Raw genomic sequence first — 20,873 nt, forward strand, 5'->3', positions numbered from 1 at the left:
ATGGCATAAGTGAACCTAACCCTTCTTTTTCCTAAATTTGCATAACATAAGAGGGCAAAGAAACCAGTTCAGCAATTCCTTTCCTAGCCAATTGATTACAACATAAAATACCTGATATGTAAGCATGTTTGGTTTACTAGAGAAACATTTGTAGCTATAAAATGACTATATTTCACCAGTCTAAGATTTAAACAGCATTTTATTTGGGTGAATGAACACTTCTTTGATAGCCAAAATTACATTACAGAAGGCGCTGGAAACTACAGAGATTATGAATGTTATAGCAGTGAGGATAGAGAGGTTTGAGAGTACATTGACAGTTGCTCTCCAGCCTTTCCCTCTTCTCTCCCCTTCAAAATTTTGAAGTAATTGCAAAACATGATTAAAGTAGGAATGGCATTGGTAGAAATAAAAAACAATTTAAAGGCAAGAATCTGAAAATAGCAACTCACCTGCATTCTGGGAACTTAAAATGCTTTTACTGTGGTACGAATTTTTTTTTCCTCTACAAGTCATGAATAGCCCGTAATTTCTAAGAAAACACATTTAGCAACAACAAAAAAAAGGAATCATAAGTAACTGATGTTAGATTTATTCTTGATACCAAGGAGGTGATCTGGAACAAAAAAGAAGCCACGAAAATATCTTAGTACTTGAATTTAATGGTCAAAAGAACCTAGGAACCAGATTTATAAGCTTGGGGAAGTTACTTAAAGTCTCTGAACCTCTGTTTTTTTATTTGTATAAAGAGATAATATTAAAACCTCTTTCAAAGGCTTATTAGAAGGATGAGTGTTTTTTATATTTCTCAAGAACAGTACATGTTAGAAAAAAATAGATTATAGAGGAATGTGGCGATCCTAAAGAAAGGGTCCTGCCAAAAGAATCTGGAGCCATTATTGTCCCAGCGAGGTCATAGTAAAAGAACTATGGATAGGAGGGCAGAGTACGAGGGAGGTGTGAATAAGTACTCCCGATAACTCCTCCAGCATTACCTCAGTAAACAACATGCCCAGACTGAGATTTCAGAACTCTGGGCATCAGGTCAAGAGAATCCAGGAGAGTCCAGAAGCAGGGAAGAGGAGAGGCTGAGAATGCACAGAAGCTGGGGAACCTCGCTTATGTCAGTGTCTGAAATCAGCTCAACTCCGCCCCAGTCCCCAGCCCAACATATGTGTACTCAATCCAACAGATCTACCATCCAGATCTCCCAAATCAACCCCGAATGAAAACCTTCGGATGAGATGCTTTCTCCTGGTTCTCAGGTGATGCCATCAGGTCCGCTGCTGTTGGGTGGATTCTGACTCTTAGCAACTGTATAGGGCAGAATGAACCTGCCTGTGGGGTTTCCAGGGTTGTGACAGGCTGCTGCATCTTTCTACAGCTGAGGGGCTGGTGGATAGTAGCCCTGGCTTTTTGTTTAGCTGAGAAGTGTTTGGTTACTATGCCACTAGGGTACCCAATCAGAAACATGTCCTACCCAAATCAGAATACAACATTTAACTCAAACATACATAAGTAAATAAAAAGAACAAAATGGCCCAAGTTCAACAACAACAAAAAGTAAAAGCAAAACATGAAGAAAAGGAATTTTCTTCCAGTGAGGCCAGAACACATGGGAAGAATTGAAGACTTCTAGACTATAGTATTAATATGTTTAAGGCGCAAAAATCACACAAAAAGCAAACTAGCCAAGATCAGTAAACGAATGGAGAAACAAAATGAGAAGCTCAACAATAAGTTGAAAACAAAGCAAACAAACAATGAGAACCTCTAAAACTGAAGAATAAAGCAACTGAATTAGAAAAACACAGGAGAAACACCAAACAGGGTTAAGCAAACAGAAGATAGAATAAATGCACAAGAATACAAAACAACTGAACTCAAGACTCAAGAGAAAAGAACAAGAAAGTGAATAAATCCAAGTAGAAATACTAGACTCAATTAAGAAATCTAACATCAGAATCCCAGAATATCAGGACAAAATTAAGGGTATAGAAATAATTTCCTCAACAGAATTTCCCAGACCTGATCACTGAACCACCTGCAAAGACTGGAAGCCATATGATTCCCAACTAGAAGAAATAAAGAAACAAATCAACCCCATGCTATATCCTAAAAGGGAAAAGAAAAGAAAAAAGAATAAACCTGAAAACCAAAGAGAAGAAGATTCTGGAAGCAGCAAGAGAAAAGGCAATATAACATCCTAGGGCCTTTCATAAAAATTAATACAAATTTCTCTGCAGAAACTCTAGAGGTCAGAAGACAATCGAATAGCATATGTAAAATACTGAACAAAAACAATTACCAACCAATAATCCCTTACCCTGCAAATTTTTCATTTAAAAATGACAGGGAAATCAAGACATTCCCAAACAACTAGAAGCCATGGGAATTTGCCAAAACCACACCAGCTTTTCAAGTCTTACTAAAATGTCTACTCAAATGGAAAGTCAAGAATATTAAGTAAATAGCCATAACCATCTCTATACACAAGAAAAAAATAAATAAGACACTGGTCTAAAAAACCTGCAATAACATAGACCAAATATATATTGTAATCTTTTCAGGGAGTAACCCCAATAAACTAATCCCACAAATGATGCAGCAATGAGGATATGCAAAGGAAACTTATTGAATATAGGTTGTGTATTGGTGCTCATGGGAACACATCAACAGAAACCAGAGGAGGAGGAGGATTTCAGGAATTAATTCATTTTGTCAAAGTTGTATTTAACTGTTGTTCATATATCAAAATGGTATGTCACTTAATGTAATGCATGTGGTAACCACCAAGATATGACCTAGAAAAACAAATTTAAAAGAAAAGGAAGAACGCAAAAATGCTCATCCCAAGAAAGCAGCCAAGTACAAACAAAACCAGAAAAATCAGAATAAAAAACCCCAAAGATAATAGGAGATACAAAACAAACAGTAGAATGACTGAGATGAACACCACATTTTCAATCATAACCTTGAATGTGAAGCTCTAAATGCGCCATGCAAAAGGCAAAATTACCTCTCGGGGAAATCTGGAAAAAGAGGATGTCACTTACAGCATTGTTTATGAGAGTGAAAAGAAGAGTCGTTTATAACACAGACATGATTCATCTATGACATTTTAATTAAATGTCATAAATTAGTGGCAAAATAGATTTTTAAAATCATGATGCATTCTTTTTTTGCTTACAACTAACACATTTTGACATGAGGGTACAAACAGACTGAAAAGAAAAGCAACTGAAACCCCAACAACAAAGAGCGGAAGAATTCGACAGTGCCTGAAGAGCGGAAGAATTCGACTAACCATTCTGCTAGTGGCCACAACAGATGGCCCTGAATAGAGTGGGAGAAAAATGTGGGGCAGACTTCAAATTCTTTGAAAAGAAAGAATCAAGTAGCCACACACTCTTGGAACAGAGAATTCCCTGAGACCATCCTCCTGAGACACTCTTTGAACCTAGAACCAAACTTTTATATATTTACCTTTTACCTTTTAGATAAATTTCCTATTTACCCTTTAGATAAATAGCTGAGAGGCACACAAACTAAAGGATATTGCCCTCAGATCAGCGCTCATTAAAACCATTGGTATGAGACCAAAGCCAAAGATAAGAGGATAAAAGGAGAGGGCAGGAAAGGGACCAAACAAGGTGGAAAATGCTCAAAGGAAAAACCAACTTGCTGTGTTAACTTCCACCGAAAGCTCAATAAAATGGTTTTTAAAAAGAACTAACGATAGAAAAACTCTCAATTATAGATTTCTTTTCTTTTTGGTTTTAGTTTTTGCTACAAGGTCATTTCAGTTGCAACCCCATCAGCCACCAAGTACATGCAGGTTTTCCAAAATATCTCATGCTAGACAAAATGATAGGAAAGATTTGCCTTTTTTTTTTTTTAAGATTTGTCTTTTCTAAGTCAGCATTTCACACTTTGCAACTGAACATTTTGAGCTCCATGTTGCATAACCTTAGACATAAGTGTGTTCTGTTTTCTGTTCATCAAAATGCCAATGGCACAGTTATTACTGTATGATCTTTACTATGCAGCCCGATTAGATTTACAGTGAAACAATTTATTTGATCCTATTAGGAGTTAAACTATTACAGAGGCCCATTAACTCTTTCAGGAGGTTGTGGAATCAGTGGGGAAATCTCTAATTGCTACCATGGCACAGGTGATTACTGCGGGTACCAAATTATGCATGGCAGCAGCAATTTACTAAAAGACCTGTGATTTCTTAGTGGTTAAAAGCTTTAATGTGCCTCCAGTGCCTAAGTCATTACCAACGAGTGATTTAGGCACAAGGAGAACCTAACAAAAATGTAGAAGTGTGTGGGCATTAAAAATAATAATGTGTCCTCACAAATTGCTTGAAGTTGACTTCGTTTTAGATGGATTTTTTCCCGCCAGCTATTGTATGTCACCAAAGATACAAAGCAACTGAGAAGCCTCAACACAAAATGTGATGAGAATAATTAGATATAAACTGAACCTCATTTTCCTTACATGTTTACACCTTCTTTGTATTTATAAAATCTTCACCTTTTAAAGAATTTGAAATAATACCACAACTTCTATATCATTGGCTTTTCAAGCTGTCTCCTCGGCTCCTTTGGGAAATATTTGAAATGGAGCCTCCGTGTACTTCTGGGCTGTGAAATTTGTGATGTATGCCTATTGTATTGTATTTTTAAAAGGCATTTGCTGTCAAGATAACTTTAAATGACATTTTAAAATATATAATTATTTACTTCCTTAAAACAACTCTTTGCATATACAAAATCTCTCCTTTTAGTCTCAATTGCAATGTGCAATTTTTTTATTGTGACATAGAGTACTAACCATGTACTATTCCAATAGCATTTTCTATGTCAACATTTTCAATTTCAATGAATCTCAAAACTCACTGCCATTAAGTCTATTCCAATTCATAGCAACCCTATAGAATATGATAAAACTGCCTCTATGGATTTCCAAGACTTTAAATCTTTTTTTTGTAATTTTTTTATTGTGATGTATGTATAGATTTACAGAGATCATGAGTTATACATTTAACAATGTTTACCCATTTTGCTTCAACTCATCAGTTGTAACCCTGTCAAGTGCTTGTCCCACTTTATCCCAGTTTTTCCTGTTTTCATTCCTCCTTGGGAGTAGAAAGCCTCATGTTTCTCCCACAGGCAAGCTCATGGTCTTAAACAGATGACCTTGAGGTTAGAAGTCAAATGTTCATATTCTTCATGTTGGGTGCATTGCAGTCAGTTCTGATTCATAGCGACCCTATGTAGAGCAGTCGAAAACACTCCCTGGTTGTGTGCCATCCTCACAATTATGTGTGAGCCCATTGTTGCAGCTCATCTCAGAGAGGGTCTTCCTCTTTCCCCCTGCCCCTCCACTTCACTGAGTGTGAGTGCATACTAACTATTTAATTAAAAGGTCAAAAATTAATCATTTCTGTTATAAAATATTCTACTTTCATTCTCCTAATGCTGTAAGTAACATCCACCCCCCAGCATCATTGAGAGGTAATTTAGACAAGGTAAAACACATTCATAATAATTGAACAGTTTGATGACTTTGAGCAGTTGTTTGTATTTGTATAACCATTGACACAAACATGCTATAAAACAAACAAAAATCAAAACAACACTGCCATGAAGTTGATTCCAACTCATAGCGACCCAATAGGATCAGGTCGAACTGCCTCTATGAGTTTCCAAGACTGTAAATTTTACAGGAGTAGAAAGACTTATGTTTCTCCCATGGAACGGCTGATGGTTTTGAACTGCTGATTTTGCAAGTAGCAGCCCAATGTGTAACCCACTACTCCACCAAAGCTCCTATTCCAATGAATGTAAGGAAAAGACAGTTCAACCTCAGCTTTCTCCTGTCATGTGGCTAGTGGGATTGAACTGCTGATTTTGTTTTGCTAGAAGCCCACATTTAGCCCACTTTCCCAACTTTTAAATGAAGACAAAAGGTTTCCCCGTGACTTTTTGCATCCAGTTTCCTCCTTGATGATTTCTTCTGCTTTCTGTCACTCTAGTTGTGCCTTTTTAGAATTTCATATATCCGGAGTGACATATTATGTAGTATTCGGTGTTTGATTATTGAACTTAGCATAATATTTTTGAGGCCCATCCATGGGATTCAGTATGGCGCCATATTGTTATTTTGTTGTTGTTGTTGAGTATGGGTATGCCAACAATGAGTTTATTTATTCACCATTTGTGAGATTCTTGTTCTTTCCATGTGTTTGTGCTTTTCCCACCATTTGAGGGGCAATATAGATTGCATGCATGCCTTGAAGTTGGTATCTGTTTTTATTTATTTTGAGTAAGTACCTGGGAGTGGTGTTTCTGCCTCATAAGGTAAGTGCATGTTTAACATTGATATTCAACTGAAAAAATGTTTATGTTTTTCAAAATAGTAATACCATTTCATATCTTGGCCCCCACTCTCTCCGAAAGTCAGTGCTTCTTTCTGTTGTGCATATGGTCACCATGGTTTGGAACACACTCCATGGTACCTAACGACAACCACCAGCAGCAATGTAGAAGAAACACAGTGGTTCTGTATCCTTGTCATTAACATAGAGTGGTCTTTTCGGTTTGAGGGATTTCAGCCATTCTAGTGCAGGACATTGTAGTTTTAATTTGGATTTCCCTAAAGTGAGCATCTTTTTTTGTGTGATTAGTAGCCCTGCGCATGTCTTCTTTTTTTAATACCTGTTCTTTCCTAATGCCCATTATTTTTACTTCATTTTTCTTAATATTGACTTGAATATATTCCTCATATATTCTGGAGACAAAACTTTTGTCAACTCTATGGCTTGAAAATATTTTCTCCCGTCAGTGACTGGCAATTGCATTTTCATAGTAATGTCTACCAAAGAATAAGGATCGGTTCTGTCTCTGTTTTCTCTCATGTGTCATATGGTTTTATGTTAAAGAAATCCTGCCTTAAGGAATGTGACCAAGATTTGAGTCTATGTGTCTTTTATAAATTCTCATGCCTTTATCATACAGATTGGTCTGTGATCCATTTTAAGTTAAATTTTGTGCATGACATTAAATGTCAAAATGAATTTTCTTGCTAGCATGCAGTCACATGTCCAGTTGGCTTAGTAATATTGGTAAGAATGTCCTTTCCCCCTGGCTGACCTTGACACACCTATGTTGGAAATCAATGTGTTTATTTGGGGAATCTCATGATTGTTTCATTGATTTAGAAGTCTTCTCTTATGCGAATACCACACTGACGTAGTTATTTGAACATCCCAGAAAGTCTGGGATCAGATAATGCAAGTGCCCCAACCTTTTGCTTTTTGTTTTTTAAGTGTAAGCAGAATCTTTTTTTTCTCCAACCTATTCTTATTAATTGGATGGAGATTTATTTACAGGAACTATCATCAATTTCACATTCAACAAATCATACTGATTTGGCTTCATCTCATTCATTGCATCCCCCTCAAGGTAACATCATTTGTTTATCCCACTTCCTTCCTGTGTATTCTGTTTTCATTCCCTCTTCTTTACTAACCTGCTGAACTCTCTCCTTGCACAAATGCTTCCCTTTTGAGCTCAAAGTGCTGATTATTCTAAGCCATTCACACCTCACTAGTGCTATAATTCTCCTTATAAAAACGCACTACCATTGAGTTGATTCTAACTCACAGCAACTTTATATAGGGTTTGTAAATCTTTACAAGAGTAAGCATCCTTCTCTTTCTTCAGTGGAGCAACTATACATTTGAACCTCCGGCCTTTTAGTAATACAATGCTTACTGCACAGTGATATCAGGGCTCCTTTGTTCATTGCATACAAATATGCTGTGAAAAAATTTGTATAGTGTGCTGTGCTTACAAATTTCCCAATGATTCCATTCTTTAACTCTCTGTAGTTCTCACATTTTCCTCTTAGCTTTACTGCTCTTCCTTTGGCGCCATTGTTAGGGTATTTTATGCAAATAAAGAATGCACAATGCCAAATGCTTTAACGCACCAACACCAGCACTATATGTTGTCTGAGGGAGAGCAGTGCTTAGACCTTGTACAGGTTTGTACAAGTCAGTTTTTTGGTTCAACTATTGAGCAAAGTTTCAGATTTTTAGTTTGACTCTTGAGCAAAGTTACGAACACCTGGCAGATTTTTTTTTCTCAAAATTTGCTGTTGTAGTAGTGAAATGTTTGAATAGCTTGGAGCTATTTAACAACTGATGTATCATTGTATTATTACATTTTTACCTAACTACATTTGTAATGTAGTTACCTAAGTACAATCATAATTCACTTTTAGATGCTGTCTGTTAGCAAGGCTATCCGTGGACTGCTTCCACGGACATTGATTGTTGATTCAAGTAGTGTGAGGTGGTTCGGTGGCCCAGTTATGAGGATTTTTGTTTTCTTTACTTTAAGGTAAAATCCTTACTGTTTTCTGTAGTCTTTGACCTTTATCAGGAAGTGCTTCAAATTGCCTTCATTTAGGGCAAGCAAGATGTGTTATGTGCATATACCAAAATGTCAACATCACACTCACCACTACTGAGTTGATGCTGACTCATAGCTAGCCTATAAAACAGAGTAAACTGGGCCCTGTGGGTTTCTGAGACTGTAATTCTTTACGTTAGTAGAGAACCCCATATTTCTGTCAAGGAGCAGCTAGGGGTTTTGAACCGTTGACCTTTCAGTTAACAACCCAATTCATAAACACTACACCACCAGGCCTCCCTATTACATCTTTAAAAACAAACAAACAAAAACCACTGTCATTGAGTCAGTGCCAACTCATAATGACTGTATTAGGACAGGGTAGAACTTAGCTTGTGCGTTTCAGAGACTGCCTTTCTCCCTGGGATCAGCTGGTGATCTACAAGTACTGATTTCCAGGGCTTCTTTTTAGAAGATTATTAATGGTCGTTCTTCATTCTTCATACCATGTTCTTTTTCATCTAGTCGAGCTTCTAGGATTATTTATACAGGGTACAGATTGAATAAATGTGATGAAAGGATCTAACCCTGGCACACACACCTCTTTCAATTTTAAGCCATGAAGCGATTCTTGCTCTGTTGAAATGCCTACTTCCTGATTCATGTAAAAGTTCCATATAAGCACAATTTAATCCCAGAGCATACGTCTTAAGTTTTTCCAGTAAAAATCAAGAAGGGGACAAAATGCTCACAACCACCACTACTATTATTAGAGTGCATTAAACAATACATTTTGCATGTGAATCGTTAGAGATAGAAGCGTATTTCAGATGGCAGATGATGAGAATGTGTACTTGTAATCCCAGAAGAATAAACTGGAAAATTATGAGCTATCATAAATTATTGGGATATGGAATTAGTACTTCTCAATAGACTTCTTACACACAAACAAAGCCCATTTAAAAAAAATCGAAGCAGACTATATTGATTTACAATAGTAAGAGCAAAAGAAAATACATCTAGAAGTAAACCTAAAATGAAAAGTATAGGTTTTCGGAAGGATTCCAGTGGAGTTGAACAACTGGAAGAATATACTACCTGTTAGCTAGGAAGATCAAAGATATACATTTCCATTAAAGTTTATTTATAAATTATAAAATTTACAAAGTTTTATCACAAGTACCAACAAGTCTGTGTTGGTGGTGTTTGGTTTTGGCATTGTATTTGTGCTACAAAGAAGCAAACAGTGTTGTAAATGGATAGAAGAGAAATAGGCAGAAGCAGAGAGGAAAGCATTGTAAAAGAAAATCAATAAAAATTAACACTACATGGTATTTAAATGAAAATATACCACAAAGCCGTTACAATCAAAAGCATGTTTTTGTGTAAAACAGAGAAAACAGTGGACAAGGATGGGACGTTCAGAAATAAACTACATTAATATGGGAATTGGGAGCTTTGATGGTGGATTGGTGGATTGACGAGGTTGTATACTCCCTTAAAGAGTTACAGTCTTAGGAAAACCCACAGGGACAGTTCAACTCGGCCCTATGGGGTCACTATGAGTCAGAATCAACTAGATGGCAATGAGTTAAGGTGGAGACAAGCTTATGATAAAAGCGACGTTAAAAAATCAGTAAGTAGAAGTGAATTTTAAAAATAAATCCTGTTTGGACAAGTTAAAGACCGTTGGGGAGGGGGAGGGAGATAATTTAGGGTCTCTCTCTCACATTATAAAACCAAACCAAACTCACTGGCATTGAGTCAGTACTCATAGCGACGCTATAGGGCCAAGTAGAGTACCCAAGTTTTTGAGACTGCCACTCCTTACTGGGGTAGAAAGCCCTGACTTTCTCCAGTGTTTGCCTAGGGGTTTCAAACTGCTGGCTTTGCAGTTAGTGGTACAATGAGGAGCCACTGCGCAACCATGGCTCACATTATACTTCAGGATAAACACCCGATTAGAATAAAGATTTAAATGGAAAAAAAAGAAGAAGAAGAAGAAGAGAAAGAGCAGAAATGACAGAAGTAAACCTGAGTGTCAAACAATTCTATGGACCTGTTTTCTCTTCTTAAAAGACCAAAAGGAAAAAAAGTCAACAATAGATTGTGGGAAATATATAGGATATTTTGTTAATTCTGTAACATAAAAAATTAATTTTTCCCATAAAATTGTGTTGGTACTCTGCAAGTGCCTCTATTGGAATCAACTCCAAATTAATTATAAACTCTGGAGAGAAAGGAAAAGGGTAAAGTCCATCTGAAATTAGCGATGGAGTTATTCACCAAAGTGTCCACAGGAAATTGACCAGGGGATTTCTGCCTTAATTACACCGAGGGACTGCACTCGCTCTCGGCTCCCTGAGAGATTGCCAGATTTAACAAATAAAATACAGGATGCATGTGATATTCCAGTTTCAGGAAAACAAGGTTTTTGTTTGTTTTCTTTATTACATGTCCCATGAAATATTAGGGACCTGGTTGTACGAAAATAAAGAGACCTGGTTGCGTAGTGGTTGTGCCTTGGGCTACTAATGACAATGTCTACAGTTGAAAACGGCCAAGCGGCTCTATGGGAGAAAGATGGGGCTCTCTACTCATAAATAGATTCAGCCTCAGAAACTCATGGGGGCAGATCTACCCTGTCCTACGGGCTCATTATAAGTAATCATCAATTTGATGGCAGTGAGTTGGTTTGGTACTAATATTCCTCATTATTTATCTATCCAGTTATACCGTAATGACCTCAGTATTGTGCATTTTATTTGGCAACTATATAGGAATTCTGGAGGAGACCTGGGGACGCCCTGGTGGCAGAGTGGGTGACCTGTTGGACTACTTGCCGCAAGGTCTGTAGTTCAAAACCCTTAGCCACTCCACAGGAGAAAGACGAGGCTTTCTATCCCATAAAGAGTTACAGTGTCAGACACCCACACGGGCTCTTCCATCCTATCGACTCCATAGAAGTGAGAACATATGAAAAACAAACTCACATCGACGCCACAGGATGGGGTAGAACTGCCCCCGTTTTCCCACACTACAAACTTTACAGGAGTAGAAAGCCTTTCTTTTGCAGAGTAGCGGGGAGTTTCGAACTACTGATCTTGAAACGCTTAATGCACCGCACCACCAAAGCATCTGGGATTCTATCCGTTAGGGTTCTCAAGGTCTCCTTTATGCGGTTTGATTTGCAGAAAGCATTTCTATCTCTCCGTCTCAAAAAATGACCATTTCCACATTTCCAGGTACTTTCGGTTTCCTTTCATGGCTTTTACCCGCCCCACATAATACTCTGTACAATCAAGCAGAGCAATGAGAAGGAGCATGTTTGCTGATGGTTCTCTGGGAAGAATGTTTCCCAAAGTGCAGTGCGCCCGTCTTCAGAGGGGCAGAACACATGGCTGTCCATTAGTGTATGAGGGTCCCCGGGGGGACACCTGGCCTGGGACAGTGGGCGTGGGAGCGCGGGTCCCACAAAACCAGAAACGGGGCTTAGCCTTTGAACCTCGTGCATTCCCGTTCTTGAACCGAACATCCCGGGCCCCCGTGCTTCCAGTGAACTTCTAGGGCTCCCGTAAAATACTTCCATTAAATATCGGGGCTCCCGTACTTCCATTGAACATCGGGGGCTCGCGTTCTTCCATTGATCATTGGGGATCCCATACTTCCATTGAACATCTGGGGCTCCCATAGTTCCATTGAACATCTTGGGGCTCCTATATTTCCATTGAACATCTGGGGGCTCCCATACTTCCATTGAACATCTGAGGGCTCCCGTACCTCCATTGAACATCCTAGGCTCCTGTACTTCCATTGAACATCTGAGGCTCCAGGAGTTTCAAAAGGTTTGTCTCATTACGCTCCTTCCCTTTAGCCTAGTGTATTGCCATCTTTGTATCTACGTGTGTCTCTAACGATGTGTTGTGTTGGCATCTCTGTGTCTCCGTGTGTCTCTGACGATTTTTCCACTGACCCGCCCGCAGACTGTCTCACCATGTCCGGAGCAGAAGGCCATTTCGCTGACCAAGCTGAATTGCTTGCAAGCCTGCCCAGCAGCCCAGAAGAGATGTCTGGAGCGGAGGCAGCGAGCGCAGGGTCCCCAGAGGGGGAACCTGGGGTCCAAGATCGGTGCCCACCCGACCACACCTACGCCGAGAGTCAAGGTTTGGATCCTGTAGCCTCCAGAGACGAACGCAACGTGGAAAGCCTAGAGGGCCTTGAGAACTTATTGCTGAATCATAGACACCATTCAGATGGGCCTGAGGAGGAAGGGGAGGAAGGGCACGGGGAGGAGGAGGAGGATGAAGCTGAAGGTCTGGCTGAGGCACGTTTTCAGTGCCATGAGACCGACCAGATCCAGTATTTATCTGATCAGGATCGGGCCCTGGAGGAGTGGGTGGCCTCCGAAACATCCCCACTGCCCCGACCTCGCTGGCAAGTGCTCACTGCCCTCCGTGATCGCCAGCTGGGTTCGAGACCCCGCTTTGTCTCTGAGGCCTGCGGGGCGAGAGCCTTTGTGCAGCGCTTCAAACTGCAGCATGAGCTTGAGGGTCACTTGGGGTGTGTCAATTCCGTGCACTTTAACCGGCGTGGCACCTGGCTGGCCAGTACCAGTGATGACCTGAAGGTGCTGGTGTGGGATTGGGCACGTGGGAAGCAGGTACTGAACTATCGCAGTGGCCACAGAACCAATGTCTTTCAGGCCAAGTTCCTCCCCAATTCTGCTGACTCTGTTGTAGCCACGTGTGGCAGTGATGGGCAAGTACGTATCGCGGAGCTGGCCTCCATGCCCCATTACAAGATTACCAGGCGTGTGGCCCAGCACAAGGCAGCCGCCCACAAGTTGGCCCTGGAGCCAGACTCCCCCTATAAGTTCCTGAGTTCCGGTGAAGATGGCATGGTCTTCGCCATTGATCTCAGATTACACCAACCGGCCTCACCAGTGGTGGTTGTCAGAGACAGGGAGAGCAAAGTAGGGCTGTACAGCATTTCTGTGAACCCTGCCGATGTCAATCAGTTCGCAGTGACTGGAAGAGATCAGTTTGTTAGGATTTATGACCAGAGAAAGATTAACCCGATTGTGAACAATGGTGTCCTCAAGAAATTTTGCCCCCATCATTTGCTCGACAATCAAAAAATAAGTGTCACTTGCGTGGTGTATAGCCATGATGGCACAGAGCTCCTTGCTACTTACAACGATGATGATATTTACCTCTTTAATTCCTCTGATGAGGAAGGAGCCCAGTATGTTAAGAGATACAAGGGCCACAGGAATAGTGCCACCGTGAAGGGGGTCAATTTCTATGGCCCCCGAAGTGAGTTTATAATAAGTGGTAGTGATTGTGGGCACATCTTTTTCTGGGAGAAATCATCCTGCCAGATAGTCCAGTTCCTGGAAGCAGACAGGGGAAGGTCAGTTAATTGCCTTGAGCGCCATCCTTACCTACCTGTGCTAGCGTCCAGTGGCCTAGATCATGAAGTCAAGGTCTGGGCCCCCACAGGAGAAGGTCCCAGTGATTTTAGCGGATTAAAAACCGTGATTAAGAAGAACAAGCTGGAACGAGATGATGACAGCTTGAATGAACACAGAATGTTTGATAGCCACATGCTTTGGTTCCTCGTGAGCCACCTGTCACAGAGAAGGCGTTCCTGGGAAAATTCTCAAGTTGGAGGCCAGGCTGAAGAAACCAGAGATTCGTCCAGCACCTCAGACTCATCCGAAGAAGAGGGGAGCCAAGACCGTGTGCAGTGCATAGCTGCTTGAAGACAGTACACTCTCCCCGTACAACTCCAGAGAGTTGATTTCGAAATTCCACTTGACTAATAGAAAGTTGCCTTTTGTTTTCTATCCATTTTCTAAAAGTTAAAGACCATCTCTTCCCTTTCCTCACATTCTTCCTCCTTTATTCCTTTCCGTTCACTTGATTTCTTTACTCCTAATGTAGTATAAGCAGTTGATAGGCCTTTTTTCCATTGCCCGTTCTCTTATGGTTGATGAATAAAATTTCATAGTTGTGACGAACAATGTAAAACTTCATTGGCCCCGCTTTTCCGACCTGCTGGAATCCATTAGTTTATAAATTTAAATTAAACTGTTGACTTTAATGCTCAAGTTCCTTTGTGGAACCAAGAATTGCAGAAATATGTTTATACTGTAGAAGTAAAACATGGTTTTGTTTCTTGAATACTTGCACTTTTCCATAAACACCGAACACACACCCACAGACAGTCTCAAACACTCACCAAAATAAAGGGAGTAAATAGTTTCCTTAACTAGATAACTCATTCTCCTGAGCGAAATAGTTGAGAAGCTTTATGTTTGGGGAAGTTTTCATATGTTTCGATATGTTAATATTGCTTACTCTGAATATATTGATGGGTAATTAGAAGCTAAAATTGATGTAATAGCCTTGTTTACACTTTCAATATTCATAATACTTTATTACCGAAAACTTATGTAGGATTACTTTCCAGAAAGTGCCCTTCAGAAGACCATCTCCTAAAAGTATTCCTTTTGTTTGAAAATGTATAATTGGATTAACTTGGAAAATAATTTACTGTGAAAATATGGAGTTCATTATGTTCAGATAAAGCTGTTTGCTATCTTTGAAAGAAAAAGAAACTTCCACTAGACATCCATGTATAGTTTAAAAGTTCTTTAACCCTTTTATGTTGTTAAATCGGTTTTAAAACTGTTTATCTATTAGGCCCATTTTATGTAAAATGCTGGATACTGGATATCTCAAGCGTTGTTCAATAATAATCATGTTTTACCTTGATCTTGGTGTTCGTGTCATTGAATATGGAAGCTGATCTTTCCTCAACACACCAGACACACCTTTCTTTCCAGAGAATTTATTGGGAAAGAGGATGTCAAACCTCTTACTGCTTGACAAAGACTTCTATATGATAATATATGAAATAGGTTCTATGTCAGGTCCCTTGGGAGTGGCTGGGGAACTTTTCATAAGAAGATTAGACAGGCATTGGGATGGAGCAGATCCTATCCCAAGTTCTTACTCACTGAGAACCTACTCCCTGGGAGCCTCGAGTATTCCCTACCCTGGGGGCCGAACATTGGGTTGGAACAAAACCTCCTGAGAAGATAAACTAGAATTCCACACAACCGAGCAGTTCCATGAAGAAATCACGAAGAACCATCATTTGGGATTTCTGCTAACACTTGGGTGGGAGGGAACAATAGCAGGTGCATATTAATTACTCATTTCTCTCTCACTTGTTGCTGGGAAGGGGGCTGGCCTCTGGTGGGTGTGTTCTGTGTCAGTGTAGCTAATAAGCAAGACTTCAGAGTTCCTGAGAGGTTCAGAAATTTCTTGGTCAACGGGAGAGCTGGAAGACAGGTCAGCGTAGTAGATATTGGGACAGTTGTTACAGTTGCATCTCCTGCAAAACTGCTGCTTAGACACTGGCTCACCTTGGTTGTGTGAGCTGCAGCAGGGCCCCCCAATTACACAGCTACTCCCCATACTCCTATGGTAACAAGACTTGTAAGCATACCCTCATAGTAGTTTGATTTCTAATCACAGAAATATATTCAACCTTTTTAAAAAAAATAGGAGCCCTGGTGGCATAGTGGTTAGATGTTGTGCTACTAACTGCAATGTCAGCAATTGGAAACCACCAGCCCTTCTGGGGAAGTAAAAGGAGGCTGTCTATTCCCGTCTCCCTTCAAGAATGGCAGTCTCTGAAGCCCACAAAGGCAGTTTTATCCGGTCCAATTGGGTTTCTATGTTGGAATTAACCATATGACAGTGAGTTTTTCGGTTTTATTTTTTAAAAAATTAAGAAATTCTAAGAATATGAGCTTGTTCTTGTAAGGTAGTAGAGAAGCGCTAGAAACTAAATTAGTTGAATTAGAACCAACAGGCTTTATTGGGGAGAAAAACCCAGCCTGGGCGAGGTCCCATGGTCCACAGTGTCCCGGCTGAAGGAATCCCGCCCCAGGCTACAGGGGTGGTGCTAATATGGCCAGGGAACATGTGAGTGGGCTGTCTTGAGTCCATATAAGGTAAAATAGTCAGGGATTGGGAGATACAGGTATGTCCGGGTTTCTGGAATGTAAGGTGTCTTCCTGGTTCCAGGTGTATTCGTGCCGGGTGCAGAGCGGCAGGCCGAGAACAAAGCGGGCACTGAGCCAAACGGGCCTTGCCGGGTGCAGAGTGGCAGGTCAAGAATAAAGCGGGGCCATTAGCCAGCTCTGGTCAGCTCCGCAGGTGTGTGTGGGAGATTCAAGGCCATTTGCTGCTAGTTGGTTCAACTAGCTCTGGTCAGCTCCGCACGGGTGGGGGGGATTCAAGGTCACTTGCTGCTAGAAGTGGCCTGGTATTGATCCGGCCACACAGTTCTTTACTTTTGAAATAGTACTATTAAATAATAGTTGTAAGTGATTTCTCAGCTTCATTTGAAATTACTGGTTTACATGTGGAGAAAAAGAAATTTCATTGCATAAATCTGGTATTAGAGGATTTAGATTTATATATATACTAATTATGAGACATACATTCCATTCATGATTATTCTACCTTTTGTGAGGAAGAATGTCCATTGCTTATTACAAACATTACTGAAAACTGGGAGATAAGTAACTGGAAAACTTAGTTCGCATAGGTTTGAAATATAGAAATAGCTTTAATTTTCTGCCTTCAGATACAGGGGGAAAAAACTCTTCTTTTAAGGACAGTGTACTTTATTGGATTACCTATCTACTAACTCTGTTGGCAAATATTAAATTCATCAAGTGCCAGAAAAACAGGTAATAAAAAAGAATTTTGTCAACTCATTTTTGAAATGCAAAAGATGTAAGTACATCTAGTTCTTCACTGCTATAGAATGAATTATACAAAATAACAATCATATTCACACTTATTAAGGACTTGATAGATTGTTGATTGTTTTTAAACCTATAGTTGATCTGCTTGCATTTTCTAGGTATGATTCTATTTTAAATTTACCCCTATTTCATGTACGTTTTCAAATGGAAGGTAATTAATATGTTGGCCACAAGGAATTGTCTTAGAAAGGTAGTTTGTTGATGAGGAAAAGAAACAACAGCTTGCATGTTTAAATAGGCTGTTCAACTTAACTATTCAGGAAAAAGAATAAAATGTTAGCATTGTGATAGGATTCAAATAAGAGATTATGTGAAGATTCCATGTCTACAATTCTATATTTATAAATCCTTTCTATAGAATAAAAGATTTGAAAATAATTACCTTGGTATGCTTACTGGAGGACAGAATGATTATATACACAAGGGAAAACTGCATGGAGCAAGTCAGAATCTTTGAAGACTGAGATTCATGCCCATTGGCAGTTAAAGCGGTAATATGTAAAATAAAAAAAACATATCAAATACTAATTTCCTTTCCAAAGAAAGGAAAATGCTCTAAAGGTTGTGTTGCATTTCAAAAATATTAAAATGCTACTTAATTATTAAGGTGAAGGCTCAGATCAGTAATCCCCAAATGGAAGCTAAGATTTTTTTTCCCCTCTCCACCCAAGAACAGATTTATTTGGAGTAATTATAAATATTTGGTCTGCTGAATATAGATACTGGCATTTCAATAAGGTACTATATTTTTGTTTGCACTTTTTTTTACCATAGTTAATTTTATTTCAAAGGACTAAATGAACCTGTTAGACAGGGACAGGGCGTTGTCCCTCCCATGCCTACAAGGCCACCATGGAGGAGTTTGGGAAGGAATCAGGTGAGCATTAGGCACCCATAAAGACCTTCACTGGGCATGCTCAAATTCAGGCCCCCAGCCAGATGGGCTAACAGGACGGCCCAAACTAGGCCCAGGTGCGCTTAATTCAGCCAATGCCATCAACCAATACGTTTGACCATGCCTCCCCAGCCAGAGGTTTAAAATACCCTGGCAGCGGGAAGGCTGATCTCTGTTTTTTTAACCCTGTTTCTGCACTCGCTCGGGCCTTAGTTCACCACTTGTCGGTGCGCAGTCCCACGAGGTTGCCCGTGTTCAGTGGTGAGCCCCAGTGCAGCCCTGCAATAATAGCATGTACTCTTTTGAGACTGTAAAACCTAAAATGTCCCCTGCCCTTTATAGAAACGCACTTGGGTTACAAACCAGGTTTTGGTGTGAATTCTTTGTCTTGTGAAGCCAAGAACTGATGTATTACCCACTTGAGAAACCTCACAAATACAATACATGTGTGGTTGAAACTGTAGAGGTAAAGTTTCCAACTCTATCTTAAAGGTGACATAAAGCGTTTGTGCTTGACTAATAAAGGTTGGCATAAGCCCACAGTACCTAGGAAGCAAAGCCTGGTGATCTGCTTCTTTTAAGATTCAAAAACAACCAAACTCTGCCATTGTGTCAATTATGACTCCTAGTGACCTTCCAAGACAGGGAGGAACTGCTTCTGCTTGGTTCCAAGACTGTGTAACTATGGGAGTAGAAAGCCCCGTCTTTTCTCCCACAGAGTGGGTGGTGATTTCGAACTGCTGACCTTGCGTAACCACTACACCAAGGCAATCCTATGGAACAGTTCTACTATTTAACACAAGGGGTCGCCATGAATCAGAATCAATTTGACACCAATAGGTATAGGGTTTTTTGCTTTCAGTTTTTATTCTTTGGGTGTTTTAGAAGATGCGTGCACTAGTTTCATAGTGCTTCAGATAGAAGGATAAGACTCGCATTAAATGAACTAAAAGAAACTTCAAATACAAATGTCTAGGAAACATGCAAAGTAGATTATGAAAATGATCAAAACAGGAAAAAAATCCAGCCACTAATTTTTAAATGTACATTTATAAGATAAATAAACCAATCAGAACCATTTTCCTTAAAAAAAAAAAAAAGCTGAAATGCTGTGAATACAAATGCTCCTTCAGTTTAATTGTATCAAAAATGTAACTATCTTTGGGGGGGGGGCACAGAGGAATGAGTCAGCAACCTCCCTTACTGCCCCCTGGGTGTTTTCGAACCTAACTCTGTGGGAATAGAATGCCTCATCTTTCTCTCCAGCTGCAATTAAGAAACTGAATCCATAGCACTGGATTTAGTTTTTTGTTAGTGCTGTCATGGTCTCCACTCAATTCTAACGAACAGGTTGGTAGTTTGAACCCACGCAATGGAGCAACAGAGGAAAGGCCTGGCAATCTACCTCACTAATATTAGAGCCATTGAAACCCCACAGCATTCTAACTTTACCCTCTGCTTATTTCTTATTTGGTCTCACTAAAAAGCTTGGCAATTTATCATAACATAGACATAACATAGACCAAAGCACATCCTGTTATTCATGTTCCACTTCTTGGTGGGGCCTCCCTCTGTGTTTCCATGCCATAATACATTTTCTCAGAAGCAACTATGTGATTTTCCTCAGTTTGTTGTACATAGGGTCACTATGAGTCAGAACACATGCAAAGGCAATTAACAACAACAACACCGGATGTTATAACCTCTTTGTTAGTTTCTGTGACTTTCTATCGAGTTGGTGCAGCATCATGGCAACCCCTTGTAGACCAGACCAAAGCACTACCCAGGCCTGCGCCATCTTCATAATCACTAGTATGCTGAAATCCATTGTGTCGCCTCGAATTTGAGTTCTTTCCAATGAAGGACTCTCATCTGCCAGCACTCAGCTTCTGACAATATTTGGTTGTGAGCCATAGGGTTTCATTGGTTAGTTTTGGTAAATAGTTTATCAAGCTTTTCTTCCCATTCTTATTCTGAAACCTGCCCACCTTGGGGGACCCTACTGGTATTTGAAATGTGAATGACTTCCCTTCTAGAGTCAAGAGCAACACCCAAACTGACAGGTGGTGGTCATAACCTCTGGAAACCAACCAACCAACCAAAGCAAAACGCACTACCGCTGAACTGCGTTGGTTCTAACTCAAAACAACCCTTAGAGGACAGATTACAACTGTTCCCTGGCATGCCCAAGGCTGTAAATTTTAGGGAACAGAAACTTTCTCTTACTGGTTGGTTTGAACTGCTGACCTTCTGGTTAGCAGCTGAGCCACTGCACGATCAAAGCTCCTTTCCATAATCCTTTAGTTCCTCTCCGAACTAAAACCAAATCCACTCTTGTGAACCCCAACTCATAGCAACCCCACATCTCTCAGAGTAGAATGCTGTGGGGTTTCAATGGCTCTAATATTAGTGAGGTAGATTGCCAGCCCTTTCCTCTGTTGCTCCATTGCGTGGGTTCACACTACCAACCTGTTCGTTAGAATTGAGTGGAGACCATGACAGCACTAACAAAAAACTAAATCCAGTGCTATGGATTCAGTTTCTTAATTGCAGCTGGAGAGAAAGATGAGGCATTCTATTCCCACAGAGTTAGGTTCGAAAACACCCAGGGGGCAGTTCTAGCCGGTCCTATAGGGTCACTAGGAGTCAGAATTGACTTGACAGCAGTGAAATCTTTACAGGAGTACAAAGCCTC

At 40.1% G+C, this 20,873-nt stretch overlaps 1 protein-coding gene across 1 annotated transcript in view; it reads left to right on the plus strand.

Annotated features, from left to right (window-relative positions):
* LOC101658967 (DDB1- and CUL4-associated factor 8-like) overlaps positions 1 to 15,211 on the plus strand; it is a 141,439-nt gene extending 126,228 nt beyond the window's left edge. Inside the window, exon 4 of the mRNA XM_045290788.1 lies at positions 12,416 to 15,211. Coding sequence (XP_045146723.1) covers positions 12,427 to 14,196 — 1,770 coding nt within the window. The 5' untranslated portion in view covers positions 12,416 to 12,426 and the 3' untranslated portion in view covers positions 14,197 to 15,211. The remainder of the gene's footprint in view (positions 1 to 12,415) is intronic.
* Positions 15,212 to 20,873: the final 5,662 nt, after the last annotated feature.

This window comes from Echinops telfairi, unplaced genomic scaffold, assembly GCF_000313985.2.
Source record: "Echinops telfairi isolate 266 unplaced genomic scaffold, ASM31398v2 ScPeMD7_54;HRSCAF=185, whole genome shotgun sequence".
NCBI lineage: Eukaryota > Metazoa > Chordata > Mammalia > Afrosoricida > Tenrecidae > Echinops > Echinops telfairi.